Genomic DNA, 15,300 nt, shown 5'->3' on the forward strand with positions numbered 1-15,300 from the left:
GGCTGTGGTCAGTCAGCAGAAAATTACCTCATTGAAGCATATTCTTTGCTGGCTTGGAGGAGCAGTACTAGGGGAAATAAGAAGGTTTGTTGTAATATGTGCCTTGTACCACAAACCAGACCATGAGCCACTCCAGACTGGAGTACAGGCTGTCGTTAACATTCAGTGAGGTGTCTACTATGATTCCAGAACCTTCCTCCTACCTATCTCCCCTACCTGTCTCAGTCTCTGTGTTGTCACTGGCTGGCTGAACATGGCTTTCTTTGGCTGCCCCACCACAGCTATGAATTTGTCTCCAATACTGAACAATAGTTGCATAGAACAGGCACTAGTATAAATATCAATATTTTGTTTAATTTTTTTTCTTGTAGGGAATTGAAATGTGAGCAAAAAGTTTGTATTGCATAAATCTATAGGCCACTGTGTTAAACTCAATTTATAGTGAATGTTTGGCATATAGTTCTCAAATGAGTATGAATTTTCTTGCAGTAGTATTTGCAAAGTGGGAATTTTACATCTAAGGCTGATCAAAACATTTTTTTTTTAATTTCACCTGTGCTAGGCATTGCATAGTGGGTAGCCATCAGTGCAGTATTTCACATCCCTTCGTATTCATTATATTGGCACAAGATTACTTGCAGAATCATTCAAGGGCTTTGGGGAAGTTGTGCTGGTTATTTTTAACAATGGGTTAAGTTTATAAATCCTGATTTAAAATTGATAAGTGAAAACAATTCTATTGATGTTAACAGAATCAGGATTCTAAATGTTAAATGTGGCAAATCAGAAATTGGAGAAATTGTTGCCTTGATCCCAGGTACCTTTTGCCCACTGTTTGTCAAGTTAATGCCCTTCTGTTTGATATTTACTTCTTTGGACATTGCTACCTCACTCCTTTTGCAAATCCATGTTAGCATTGATGTCATAAAGTAAGCAGAATGAATGTGTGAAATTGCTTGTAAAATTATCAAATGAAATGAATAGCAAATATGATGACTTTTTTTTTTAAGTTGAATAAGGAAACTGTCAGCAATGATGCACTCCTGTAATGCTTACTAGAGCTGAACAGTATATATATAAGTCTGTGCAAAGAGGCAGCTAGGCAGAGCTCAGGATCTTCAAGGCTTGCCATAGTTGCAGAAGAGAGAGTAGCTCTTTCTGCAACTGCCACGTATTACTTCAAATTATAAGAAGGTAAGATTTATATGAACTACCAGTTATTTATTTGAGAAAGCCGAGTGCATTATCTGCATTGTGTTGCCCAAAGTTTGCAATAGAGGTGTGGATCTTTCAGCAAATTGGTGTTTTATTCTGAGGTTATACTCACTGTTATTTGGAGTCAATGACATCATCATTTAAATCTTTTAATGTATTGATTACTTCAACAAAGAATGATCTGAAAAAGGGAAATCAACAGTTTGTGTTGCAGAATTAATTGAAAGAAGGGAGAATAGCCATGAGAACATGAAAGACAAGAACTGTAGTAAGAATTTAAATGAGATACACAGTTATTGATTTTTATATTTTTATCTCCTTTAGTACCTTCTGTAGAGATATTTAATTAATGTGAGTTTAAAATTATTCACTCCTTAGAGATACTGCCTAAATATGAATCAATGGGGATTAAGTTAGAAGCATGGAAACAAATTCAGTGAGTTTATGTGGACACTGACTTAAAACTGTCCAAGACAGATTGTCACTGTCACCCTACAGACTGTCACTCCACTGCCCCATTTTTAGATTAGTTTGTCTCAAGCAACTATTATTTTCATATCACTGTAAGATCAGAAAAGAAAATTTTATAGCACAGAAGTAAAATTAAAGCCTTGCAATAGTTATTGTGATTATTGTATAAAATTTAATTTAGTCTTCCATCCTACTATGGAATTCCTTAGACTAGAACTGTTGTATTTTACAGAACTTTCCACAAGGCATGTTAGGTAAATTAGATGTAAAATACACCTACCTGAAAAAGTAATTTATTTGTTTCTAGAAATTACTGCTATTTGCAGACAGTTTCCTGTTAACAGAAATTTATTTTATTCATTCATACATGTTCATATGAAAATATTTCCTTTTTTTACCACTTCATAATTTCCATTTTTAAACTGGAAATAAATACAAATGTGGCTTTTGAAAGATTTTTTTGAAAACTCAGTGAAATTATGCTAGTTAAAATTGTACATAGCTACAAAAGATACCTGTAGCAGAATATATTAGAAAACTAGAAAAATTAAGTTGGTCAAGGAAATAATATTCAAATAAATATCTGATCAAGATTGAGAGGTATATTTCTTACATATTTCTGGTGCTTCAAACTGAGATGTCTTAAATCTTTCATTTTCGATCAGAAAGAAATGAAAATATTTTCATTAGTCAAATATGCATAGGAATAAAAATTTTCTGTGTAAGATTAGCTTTAGTTTTCCTGCACCTTGACAATAAGTTCCCATGGCTTTTAGCAGTATCTACTGGTGACCTAAAAAACTTAGAGCAAGTAAAACCTTTTTTCTGATTGGGAAATTAATTGATTAGCTAGCATAAACTAAGAAAATACTATTTTTCTGATCATCTCTTTTTCTCTATAAAACATGTCTATGTTACCAAGAATAAAATTACAATTTCTTCCTTTAAAACTGTATCTTATTTAACTTGTCAAGAACTGCTGTTGCTGGTTTGACTTACCAATAGCAAGTACTAAATGTTGAATAAACAAAACTGATTCTAAATTTTTTAAAGAACATATATGACAGAAGGTTAATAGTTTTTGAAAAAGCTTATTTTATTAATAAGGATTCTCTTACCTGAAAATGTTATAAATTTCAAAAACTGCATTTATACATATTTCTTTTTAATAATCTCCCTATTTTGATTCTGAAAAATTTAGATAGAAGCTGAACATGCATTTAACTTTAATCTTAATACTAAGGAATAAAGTGGCTAGTGGTACTGTTCCCATCTGAAAGTTCTATAGGCCTGAGACATTAGAGTTAGAGCCAAGATAAACTGAAATCACTGAGTATCTCCTTACTGACTACAGCGACTTTAAACTATTTTTAATAAGTTTTGTATAAAAGAAAAGCTTTTGGTGTTGGATATTTCATTCTGCCCCAGTGACTTGGGTTTATGGCTTATCTGGATCGCCGTTTAATAAAGCTACAGATGGCTGTAAGCTAAGACTACTAAGCAGGGCAAATTTACTTATGTGTGGTGTAACAGGCAGACTTTATCTGGTGTCCAAGTCCAGGTTAATTCATTTACAGCCATATCAGCTACCACAGGGGTCAATCACACCATTTTGAAATGACCACAACAGAGTCATTTCCCAAAGAATAGGCAGAGCTTTTGTTCCATTGCGAGAAGCCTATGAAATGTGAAATTATGCATTCTTTGAGATAAACATTGGATGTCAGTGTTGCACCACCAAATTACAGCTCCAAATGAAACAGTGAAAACAGAGTTCAGTACTATAGTTAGGGTTTTAATAAGACTGACTACATGACCACCTGACCACCATGGTATATGTTGGTACTATAGCAGGGTATGTTCAAGTGAGGGAGTCAAATCTCATACACCAGGACAATGCACAAGGCAGAAACGAGTCTCCAGACACTGATGAAAAAATGAGCAACACTGGTAGTGGCTTTTGGTGGAGAGAGGGAAACTGACCCCATTGCTTAATAGTAAAATCCATCAGAAAATATTATAGTTATACATTTATTTTCCTGGGTTTCATCAATATTTGATTAAGATTTTGATTGCCTCAAGTATTTTGATACTGATACCGAGGTATTCTAGTAAAATATTCATATTATTCATTGAGATTCTCTTAAAAATCAGGCCTCACAAAGTACCAGTAGCAATAGATCCTTCCTAACCATTGGTAAAATGCCTGCCAACAGTCAAGCTTTGCATCTCCAAGTATAAGTAATTTTAAAACAGATGGAAGAAACAGGTTTCAAAAAAAATCTGCTATGAAGGGGCAGAGAACTGGGGCAGAGTAGAAGTCCTACAGCAGTAAGATTTTTGATGCCAGAGATTACCTTTTCAGAGGTGTTCGTATAGCCCCCTCATTTGCATTGCTCAGTGCAGAGCCACCTCTCCATCTCAAAATGGAGTAATCTGCACCTTCACTACACATTGTTCCCTCATAATTTTCTAAGGCTTCCTCCAGCCCATAGTGTATTTAAATTCAGACTATTGTGACAAGGCATTACAATAGAGAATATATATTTTTTCACTCAGACTGCCTTATTTTATATATCACTGAACTTCAGTAAGTAACTCCTGCAGTAGAGCCACAGGAGTATGGCACAGATTTCATTTAGTGGGGAGGGTGTTTTTTGACTGGGACTTACTTTGCTACCACTTTGCTTCAAGGCACTCATGTGTCCTATCTCCCTTTGTTTTTCAGACTGTACCATAAACTTCCGTAGGAAAATGCCATGGATGGCAGAAGGGCTTTTTCAGATACACAAGTATCAGCCCAAGTACATGATGAAATTATTTCCAGTGACATTTTGCTGATGTGAACCCATTGCAACTTCTGTGAGAAAGAATGGGAAACTGTTAATGTGACAGTATTCTTGACAAAGATTTGCTTTGTTTTTTCTCTAGTGAATGAGCTGGGGAAGAAATCGCAGTCACATCACTACACTAGTTTTGCAATAGAACTGCATTACAGATCTAGTGCTTGCCATCAGCTGAACACAGAGAAAAGGAGAGAGCAGACCTTTATCCTCACATTGCAAAAGAAAGTGAGGATGCAGTTGCTCTCAGCTCTCCTTGCATTCTAAAATACAAACTACAGCCTAAAGACTGGAACAGAGACTACATCTTTTGAATGCCTACCCAAGGCCCTAAAATGTTACCCACTGGACACGGAACCCAAACTAGCAGGCTCTTTCTTCAGGTTTAGATCAGCATTAAGAATGTCTCTTTTTGATGTAATTGACTCAGACATATGTAAACGGTATAACATTTTTCTTTGTTGCCTTGTTTCTGTTTTGACAGGCAATGAAAATGAAAAGCATTTATTTTGTTGCTGGTCTCCTTTTAATGATAGTTCAAGGCAGCTGGCAAAATCCTCTTCAGGATACAGAGGAGAAATCAAGGTAAATTCTTGAGACCAAACTTTTACAAATATTTGGCCTGAACTTTGTTTTCTTATACTTTGAAGCCAAACATACTATAATTTAAAGATAGCTTTATGCAGTTCTTCATCTACCACTAAAATTGACAAATTTTTTATATTGCAAAGCATAGCACAGCAATTTGGGGTATTAAAACAATAGCTACCTTATTTATCCAAGAAGAGTGAGTAATTGTGCAGTATCCAATCTACCATACAGATTCCTTTTACCAGACAGACAGTGATCAATATGCCACTTGCTTTCTCTTTGTGGGAGTAAAACATAGTATTGTTAAAAGAAAAATCTATGCATTGTAGACTGTACTGTAACCACTGCCAATTTACAAGGTCTAAACTTTTCACAGATCATTCAAAGCTTCCCATTCTGAACCAATAGATGAATCTAGACAGCCGAATGAAGTGAAACGTCACTCACAAGGCACATTCACCAGTGACTACACCAAGTACCTGGACACCAGACGAGCTCAGGACTTTGTGCAATGGTTAATGAGCACTAAAAGAAATGGGTAAGCTCTTTGGTCACATTGATACAGATCTTCATGCACAGAAACAGCCAAAAATCTAGCCAATTCACTTTCTTGGTATCAGCTTCCCGTCCCAGACCATGGATAATCCTCAAATAAGTAAAGTACTTGAGGAAAATTTATATATACAATCATAGAATCATTGAGGTTGGAAAGGACCTCTAAGATCATTAAGTCCAGCCATTGATAGAATATTAATATATTATTAGAAATGAGAAACATATGCAAAATCAGTCAAAATTATTTGGTTAAATCAAAGTGTATTATCTGATATGCCACCTAAAAAACTGTCTCAGCCTCTTCGGGGTAGATTGTCTCAGTGAATGAATGAAGTTCAATATGAATAAAATATATAAACATAATGTACAATTCTGGGCCATTAGGCCTTAACAAAACTTTCCTATCTATGGATACTCTAATCCTGGTGTTTCATTTTTAAAAAAGGAGCTGAAGTTTAAGTTTTGTTGACCACTGGATAATTAACCCATATGACCAGTATAAGTTGGCATGTCTTTTTTCAAATACACTTTGATTAAACTCAAGCTACCAAGCTGAGAGTAAGAATAATGTAAAAGTGTTTCAGTCTTGTGTTCTAGAGAAAATCTGCCCAAAAAGAATCCAAAAATCTATTATTTTAATGCTTCTAAATCTCTGTGGAAGTCTTTAAAGTATAAAGTAACAATTTCTACACATTGTATTAATTTGAATTCATGTGTCTGAAATACAATGAATATAATATTCACCTGTCAGTCATGGGGGTTTACTATAATACTTAAATAATAACCAATAAAAGCTTATGCAGGCTCTGCAGTGTATTGGTAATAATGACCTAATGGTTGTGCAATTTCACTACAGCCAACAAGGACAGGAGGACAAAGAAAATGACAAAGTCCCTGACCAGCTCTCAAGGTATTCTATATGTCACAACTTGTTATTCGAAACCAGTCTGAGCTCATTTTCAGTTAAACAAGAAAGAAAACAACTAGTATTCTTTACAATGTTACCACAATCAAAGAAATATCAATCAAGTACATTATTTCACACCAGCTGTTTACTGGTGTAAAAAGGAAGGAGGATATGTCTCCATGCTTTTTATTCCTGTACCTGTGTTCTATAGCTATATGCAGTGGGTGCAAGGAATGCAACAGGATGAGAATACATTTCAGGAAAGCACATTTCAAGTAATCAAGGAGAGCAGAGAATAAAATAAAAAGAAAATCAGCATAGAAAAAAGCTGAAGAAAAAAAACCCAAACACATTATGTTGAAGAATAAAAAACCAGTGAGAAGATTAGTGAAAGGAAGATGGCCAGGATAAATTGCAGAGAGCTGATTAAACATGATGCACTGCTCAGCCCTCAGCACTCAGTCCCATGTCACATAAACTACTTATTACAGAAAGGAGAACACAAGACCTGCTGAAGGCCAGAATTCTGTTTCTTGACTGTGGTTTTGGGAAAGGGTTAGAGAGACTGGAAATTCTAAATAAATAAATAAGAAATTGAGTAAGTGTTTTTGCAAAACAGATTAAAATACCTACATTCATTCTTTCATTTGTCAGAAAATCCAAAAAGGATAGCCCAGATCACAAAGATCCTTGAGTTCACGCTGTCAATATTAATAACAAATTTGTAATGATGTTTCTGCTTCATTGAAACAGCATATCTCAAAAAAAATTAACATTTCATTAAAAATGCTCCAAACAACTCTAGTTAGCATTGCTGATGAAAAGTGCAGATGGTACTAAATTAGGAGGAATGGTGACATCCCAAGAAGAAAAAATAATAGAAAGAGCTAGATTTGGGCAGAAATTAGCAAATTCTGAAACAGAAATGCTAGGGAATTTGTTCATGGAAAATATTCCATAACATGCCTACTTCTCAGTGCAGTTTGCCTTCCCAAGAGCCACTGTAACATAATTTTGTGTTATATCAGAGAAAGAACCACAATGAGGTGTAGGGAGGGAGAAGATAAATGTCTTTAACAAGATGGAGTTGATCAGGCTTGAAAGTTTTCCAAGATTATGACTTGGTCAGAGTGATGAATAAAAGGGTGTCCATAAAACAACTCAAAATGTAAATTTGAAAGGAATTAAGTCTGAATAGTTTGGCTCAGCAAAAAGAGGTGAAGATAAGAGGAGCATCTAACAAAGGGTACCAAAAAGCATGTCTGTATAATACAATACAGCTTCTTGCTCATAGCTAATTAGTCTAGCAGAAGACCATTCCAATACAGCTGTAATTGCTTTCCACACCTGAACTGAGTTGTTCAGAACCAGATTGGGAATCTCTGCACAAAACTGTATTGCATAGTACAGGCAATAGTTTTGGAACTGAAATATATCAGGAAAAAATATATCAAGACCAATTTGAGAAGCAAAAAGAACCCCTCTCTCTTATAGAAATGCTAGTCTGGCAAGTGGGAAATTTAAATCAATAAAGATTGTTAAAAAGTTAAATTCTTATGCAGTCTGCTCCTACAGTATTGCTCTTCTTTCAGCAATGCAATCTCCAAGCGTCATGCTGAATTTGAGAGACATGCTGAAGGCACCTACACCAGTGATATCACCTCTTATTTGGAAGGTCAAGCTGCCAAAGAGTTCATCGCTTGGTTAGTGAATGGACGAGGAAGAAGAGAGTAAGAATCCATCCATTCCTATTACTTAATTTTGCCTTGGTTTGGGGTTAGAAATCATGTCTAACGAAACTTTGATGTGTTTTTGATCATTCTTGCTGTACTTCATGCTTTCTTTTGTATTAGAAGATATTCTGTGGGTAATAGACCACCACTTTACATTTTTAAGTTCAAATACAGATTGAAACCTGTTCAGTATGCTGTTACATTCTAAAAGGTCAAGTTTTAAGGTCGACACATCTAAAACTAAACCAGACCTTTCTCTTCTACCACCTTTCCCCCTTCACATAACATTGCTTACAGTCTCCTTAACTATCATTGAGATTATTCAAGTCAGTGTCATCTTAAATTGCCTTCTCTTTTTTCTTTTGAAGTCAATCTTTTCCTCTGCAGTATTTCCAAGATTAAATTTTTCCAATATTATCATTGTTATCAGTTATCAGCTGTACTCCATGTGCTGATGATCATTCCCAGCAGTAACTAATAACTTCTTTTCCTCTTCCCATGCTTCTCAGAGTCTCCCCAAGTTGCTGCTGCCATAACAACTATCATTTGCTACGACTATAACTTATCTTCCTTTTTAAGATGCCTCTAATTCTTTTGCTATGGTTTGCGGTTCCCTGGACAAAATGCTCCACTAATGACTTCACCTACCTATGACTTCTTTCATTTCTATCTTGTTCTCCACATACTCCTTGCAGATTTCTCTATCCTATTCACTTCATGTACTCCCTCATGACTTCACATCTTTTGTCATGATGGTCTTACACTTAGAATGGCATTACCTTCAGTCTCCTGCAGGCACCCTCTGCTCATCTATTTCCAGCTCTGCATGGTGAGGAGCCACACCATGCAGCTGCCACTCCCCACCTGTTAACTGTTCCATACTTACTTGTGCCTTTAGACTGTAAGCTCTTTGGGGCAGGGATTTCAGTTCATCCTCTGAGTATATATTCTATCAGCTGTAAAGTACTATGTAAGTCTCTCGCATTACATAAAATATAATAATAATAAATAATAATAATAAAATACAATCTGTAAGACAAGATTGTGTGTTGTAGTTAAGGAAGACTAAATAGGTAAAACTAAGTTTTGTAAATATTGACAATTTCCTGAAGAAAACAGAGTTAAATAAATTAGTTCAGCTATATAGAGAAGGGAAAAGCTGGTTCCCCTTCCTAGTTATGTTCAGCCTTCCACTTGTTTTTCTGTCATGTTTTATTTTCATCAGCAGAAATAGGGTATTTCTGTATCCATTTGAGAGAAACACAACCTCAGTTGAACTTAGAAACCTAGATGGGCAATTAATTGTAGACAACCCTTCTGCTTTCCAATATTTGGTACTATTTGTATATAGCCTTCCTTGAAATCAACCAGTCTGCCTGTCATTGGATCCAGGGCCCAGGGTGCTTCAGCATCAGCCCACCTTAGTGAAACCCATTAAAATCTTCCTATATTTGGTGGGATGAAACAAGAGAGGAAAGTTTTCTAAATCAAACTCTGGATTTGACATACTGGTTTTCCAGCAGTCAAAAAAGAATAGAACAAGAATCAGGATCTGATTCCAAGTATAAAATGCTACATTCTATGATTTTACATCAAAAAAGCACATAGGTTTTATACAGGTGCTTTAAGTGAGCTATTTGAACCACGTCCCTACCAAAAAAAAAAAAAATTGCTGCTCCTGATATCTAAATTCTTATGCAATGTAATTTTAAGGAAATAACCAGGCCATAAGTCCAAATAAAACAAAAAAAAAAAGGTATGAACATTTGACTGTAATATTTTAGCAGTTGTATTTCCTAAATAACAATTCTTAGTAAAGGTACTGATGCCTAGTCTACATGGTATAGACATTGCAGACTGAGATATATTTTTGTATGTATGGCTTTTTCAAAACTGCTGGAGAGGAGTTTAGGCTCACTGGAAGGAACAGTTGTCTGTTTTGAAAATAATGCCTCAAGAGATGTTCTGACATGCGTCGTGCTATACCGAGCCCTAACATCAGGCTCAGCCTCCTTAAAATCGCAGGAAATATGCAGTGTAGCAGAACCCTGTAATAAGGCCCTTTTAAATCGTTTGTTTATTTAGATCTGCACATTGGTTGATAATTTCTTACCTTTGAAGTTTCCCAGAAAAAGCTCTTGTGGCCGAAGAAATGGGTCGAAGACATGCAGATGGCACTTTCACGAGTGATATCAACAAACTCCTTGATGACATGGCTGCCAAAGAGTTCCTAAAATGGCTAATTAACACAAAAGTTACCCAAAGGTGCCTGAATTTTATACTGTTCTTAATACCAGTGTTTAAAATGGATTTGTCACACATAGGAAAAATACTACTAATTTTTCTCTTAGCTAGTGATATATCTGTACTATGTTGCAAACTTTGTTACAGACAGATGAAGAAGGATAAGACACTAAATGGAACTTGTTCCAAATGTTATTTGAATTTTTTATCAGTAGTGAACCTCTCTAACAGTTTCCTATTTAACTTGAGATTAGTCTTGCCACCGACTGTTACCAGAAATAAGGTCAGATTAAATATCGAAAAATAAAACTTTGCTTTGCATGGACATTATAAAATCAGAAATATTTATTGGTATAATTACATCAAATTGATAATTCTTTAAAGACTGTGATACAAAACATTGCCTTAAAATGCAGCTTGTCATTAGGGGACAGTGCTGTAATCTGTGTTCCTGACAGGTGACTGTTTAAGAACCTGCTTTAGTTCGCCTGTATGTAGGCAAAGCAGCATTTTCTAAGTGAGCTCTGCGAACAGGTTAATACTGGGGAATTGTTTGTTAAAATTAACAAAGCATTTAAAAAATAATTAAATGCCAACTCAAGACACATGTGAGTGGCCAGATTTTTTAAATGTTGGATTTCTCCTTTGCATTACTGAAGCCCCTAAAAAGACTAGTTGATTTTGGAAATCTGAAACAACAAATATTGTCTCAAAAAATTTAGAAGGTACAGTTAAAATACAGTTTTTATTAGCATGTTACTATTTTTTGTGTTTGTAGTTCAGCATTGAAACAAACAATTTAGGAAAAGAATCTATTAGAAGCTAGTAAAATGCTTTTTCTTTAGGAATAATTGTTTTCAATCTGTTATTAGACATGGGCATTGAGAGGTCTGTGGAACTAACATCTGCTCACTCTTAAACAGAAAAAATATGTTCCACACATATTTCATAAATCTTAGGAGACATAGAATATTTCCTAATTGCTGCTGCTTTTTTTTCTTTTCTTTTCCCCCCAGAGACCTTTTGGAAGAATACCAGTAAAAATGCAGAATAAAAAGGGATAAATGAAGATCTTCATTTCATCAACTGCCAGTTATTAAGAGATTCTGAAATCTGTATTCTGTCATTTACATTTGGTGTAACAAAGCTATGTCACCTTGCATGCCAGGAAATAATTGTACTATAGTTTAGTGTTGCCAAAGGTTTATATATGGAAAACCTGTTGTCTAAGGGATGGTTTTCTTAACAGCTTTAAGACTATGAAAGTTCGATAACTTCGTATTTTCCATTTATTAGGACTAAAGTAACTCCATTTATATTTAAGGATAAAATTATTTTTCTAAAAAATTTACTTCTACACACAAATTATTCAATCACCAATTATATGTTTAATTCATAAGGGGCTGGCAGTTACAAATGCCTGAGAAGTGAATATCCCTCTTAAAACCTTTGTTATAAAAAGGCTAAGCTTTAAGGATATTAAATGATAGCCTTAAATAAATTTTTTCAAGCTTCTTTTCTGTTGACTTCTCATGTGTATATGCTGTGTGCCTCTTTGCAGTCCATTTCATTTTATTCTAATATTTTAGTGTCACTGAGATCTTAAAAGTGGTTTCTTTGGAATGATAAAACAAACTCAGCATTCTGTTCCATCATGTTTTGTCCACAATGATTTCCAGAAAAGAGTTGTGTGACCTTTGAATTATCTTTAGTTGAAAAAGAAATCATGTAAGATGAAGCTAGAGAGGGAAACATGACTGAAGAGACAGTTATTCTTCATTAGCATAAATTCTGGCTCAGAACAGGAGGACAGCTTTGAAAAATGTTAAGTGCAATATACTCTGTAAGTGTGGAAACTGCCCCATTACTTCTTCAAACTTTTTAAGATTGCCAAGTCAAACCAATGCAAACAGCCCTCTAATCCATGTTATATTCCTTCCTTCCTTCCTTCCTTCCTTCCTTCCTTCCTTCCTTCCTTCCTTCCTTCCTTCCTTCCTTCCTTCCTTCCTTCCTTCCTTCCTTCCTCCCTTCCTTCCTCCTCTGAGAACCACTTTTACCTGGTGTTACCTCCTATTTCCAATGACCACCCAAACCCCCTTTTCTCCCCTCACTATTTTAGCAGTGTACCAGGGATCTTCATTAAATTGTCCTAAAGGGCAAGTGGTTTAAGAGAAATCCCATAGGTTTAGCAAGTATCTAGTAGAAGGTGATATGAAATAGGACCATTGTTGAATCAGAATTAGTACCTATAATTTTTGCTGTGAATAAAAGTTTTATGGGAATAAGTTTTTTAAAAGCATCTGAAACTTTCACTGATAATCTAGAATTTCTGGGAAAATATTAGATCACTCTTCCAAAGTGCTATAGGAATGAATACTCTGTAATTTCAGATCAGGGCAGATCATACCCAATTTGGTGTCTTGATCAGCTTCTTGATAACAACAGAAAGCTGTTCTAACAACCCAACTTTAAACAATTTAAACTCAATAGAATCTTGCACTAAAAAAAAAAAAAAATCATAGCATCCACTATACCCCTGGAGATAAAAAAAAAAAAAAAAAAAAAAAAATAAAAAAAAAAAAAAAAGGAGGCTATGTATACGTATTAGTTGTTTATTTAATCCTATTTGTACACAGTGGTTTGGGTCCACGTGGAACTGGAAAAGATTCAGTTATGCACAGTTGGATACATATGGCCCAGGATAAAATGGTACGAGGTAACTTTTCTGTTTCAAAGACTGAACAATTGTCCTTGAAATGTTTCATTTCACTTTGCCCAGGATATTTTAGTGTTCTAAGGATAGGATTCCTAAGTTAAAAATCCTTTTTTCCACAGTGTCTGTCACCAGGGTATTTGAGCCCCTTCTGGTGATGGCTTTGTCAGCTATGAAAATACTGGGCTTTCCACACTTTTACAAATCATATGCTTTAGGAACAGAGAGGCATAAATTATTTTCTCAAGTTTATTCAGCTTTTCTGGAACACAACAAAAACATTTAACCTCTAATTTTCTAAGTCCCAATCTAGAGCATGAATCAAAATTAACCCTTTCTTCAGAAGTGAGATGAAGCTGAGCTTGTAATCAGAAATATCAAACACATGTTTCAGCTCAACAGGACTAGGATTTACATATCCTGAAATCAGAGAGCAAGTCCATATGGGATCATTAATAAGGTATGTCCTGGATATTTCTCACACATGCTACGTGAAATTCAGTGAATAGTATAAATATAGGGAGAAATAAGTCACCATCTCTTCGCCTTTACTACACAATAGCTGGAGTCCTCTGTGTATTGCATAAGTGCTGCCTTGAACTTCCAGGTGGTCTTTTAAAAGTGTTCCCATTGTATTTTATTTGCTGAGCAGGCAGCATCTTTCCCCTTCCACACTACTTATTAAGTAATAATAAGCATATTGCAGTAAAAGACAACTACTTGGAATTAATACCAAGAAAAAAAAAAAAAAGAACGAGACCTGAGACACTCTAACCATTTAACTGTGCTCAGAGGACATGTAGTAAGAATCTGTAGTTGCCAGGAAAATAATTTTATAAAGAAAAACACACAAACTTGAAAGAACTGAGTGACAGCTGCTACTAGCCACACTGAAATGGTTGTCCCAGTGACATAATCACATAACATAGGGATTTTTCTTTCCTGATTTACAGTTAACACTCTCTTCACAATCCTCTCAAACAGAACTAATGCAAAGATGTGCTAGAAAACTGCCATGGTATTTCAACTTCATATGCAAAGAAAAAATGAAACTATTTCTGAAAAAAACAACATTTTTAATATATTTGTAGTCAAAAGACACACTTAGTCCAGTAGAACTTGAACACTCCTCAGTGCTAATAGCACTTTTGCCTTCTTTTCTTCACAGCACATTTGAAGTGAGCCACTGAATCCATGCAAAACTTCATCCAGCACATATTTTGTCTCCCACAGCTACACATTGAGAAATCTGGAATACATCATTGCACCTGTAAAGTAAACTGTACACATTTTAGTCACAATTTTTTTTATTCTGCAGAGAGCTTAAGTTTTCCATTTTTGCAGTTTGACTCTTCCAAATATTTCTGGAGGAAATGCTCAAATATATAAACAGATGTCTAACAAAGCCTTGAGTTTTACTGAGGCTAGAGGTCTGAAGAAGACATCACATCTGGCAGGTTTCCCAAGTGTTTGGGAAAGTCAACCTCAGGCTGAAAGCTGTATTTTCATTCTTTTCTAGTAAGTAGCTCTTTGCAATTATGCAACTTCTTTATGAATACAACAGTGCTGAGCATACAATATGAAGCTACAGCTTCTCAAATTTCATCATGTAGCAGCCACTGCTGGATATTTATTTGTTTAATTCCTTGGCATTTCCTGGCTAATACATATCTGATTACAAAAGAACACCATAGTATAAAGTAACTTGAAATATTTAGCTGCAGGAACTTTTTTAAGTCTCAGGCTATCACAAAAGACAACCTGACGGGGAACCAGAAGCACGACCATAACAATAATTTTTGGGATCGTGGGCATTTTGATCAGTCAGGAGGAACTTGAGATTTTTTTCAAGTTGCAGAGAATCGCTGTTAGGAACCATTGCAACTAAATGGAAAACATATTCTGCTATACTGACTCTTACTGGAACATTCAGGTGGTTCTGCGTACAGATTTTACAGAGACTGTGTAAGTCTCTCTGGCATGACCAGAGTCAGAAGTACTGTAGATTATTAAAAATTTTATCTAGAC

The 15,300-nt window shown here is 35.2% G+C and overlaps 1 protein-coding gene across 1 annotated transcript; it reads left to right on the top strand.

Moving 5' to 3' along the window:
* The first annotated feature begins 5,016 nt into the window (after positions 1-5,016).
* Positions 5,017-11,794, top strand: GCG (glucagon). Its single transcript, XM_069021556.1, has 6 exons — positions 5,017-5,114; positions 5,497-5,658; positions 6,532-6,585; positions 8,175-8,312; positions 10,437-10,580; positions 11,576-11,794. Exons 1-6 carry the CDS (start codon positions 5,017-5,019, stop codon positions 11,598-11,600), a joined length of 621 nt encoding a protein of 206 aa, XP_068877657.1. The 3' UTR covers positions 11,601-11,794.
* The last annotated feature ends 3,506 nt before the right edge of the window (positions 11,795-15,300 follow it).

The sequence above is a fragment of the Aphelocoma coerulescens genome, chromosome 7 (genome assembly GCF_041296385.1).
Source record: "Aphelocoma coerulescens isolate FSJ_1873_10779 chromosome 7, UR_Acoe_1.0, whole genome shotgun sequence".
NCBI lineage: Eukaryota > Metazoa > Chordata > Aves > Passeriformes > Corvidae > Aphelocoma > Aphelocoma coerulescens.

Excerpts from the sequence above, each read along its gene's own strand:
- GCG (XM_069021556.1), top strand. The coding sequence starts at position 5,017 with ATGAAAATGAAAAGCATTTATTTTGTTGCTGGTCTCCTTTTAATGATA. Across the intron at positions 5,659-6,531 it reads ATGAGCACTAAAAGAAATGG|CCAACAAGGACAGGAGGACA; the intron begins GTAAGCTCTTTG and ends ATTTCACTACAG. Across the intron at positions 8,313-10,436 it reads AATGGACGAGGAAGAAGAGA|TTTCCCAGAAAAAGCTCTTG; the intron begins GTAAGAATCCAT and ends TTACCTTTGAAG.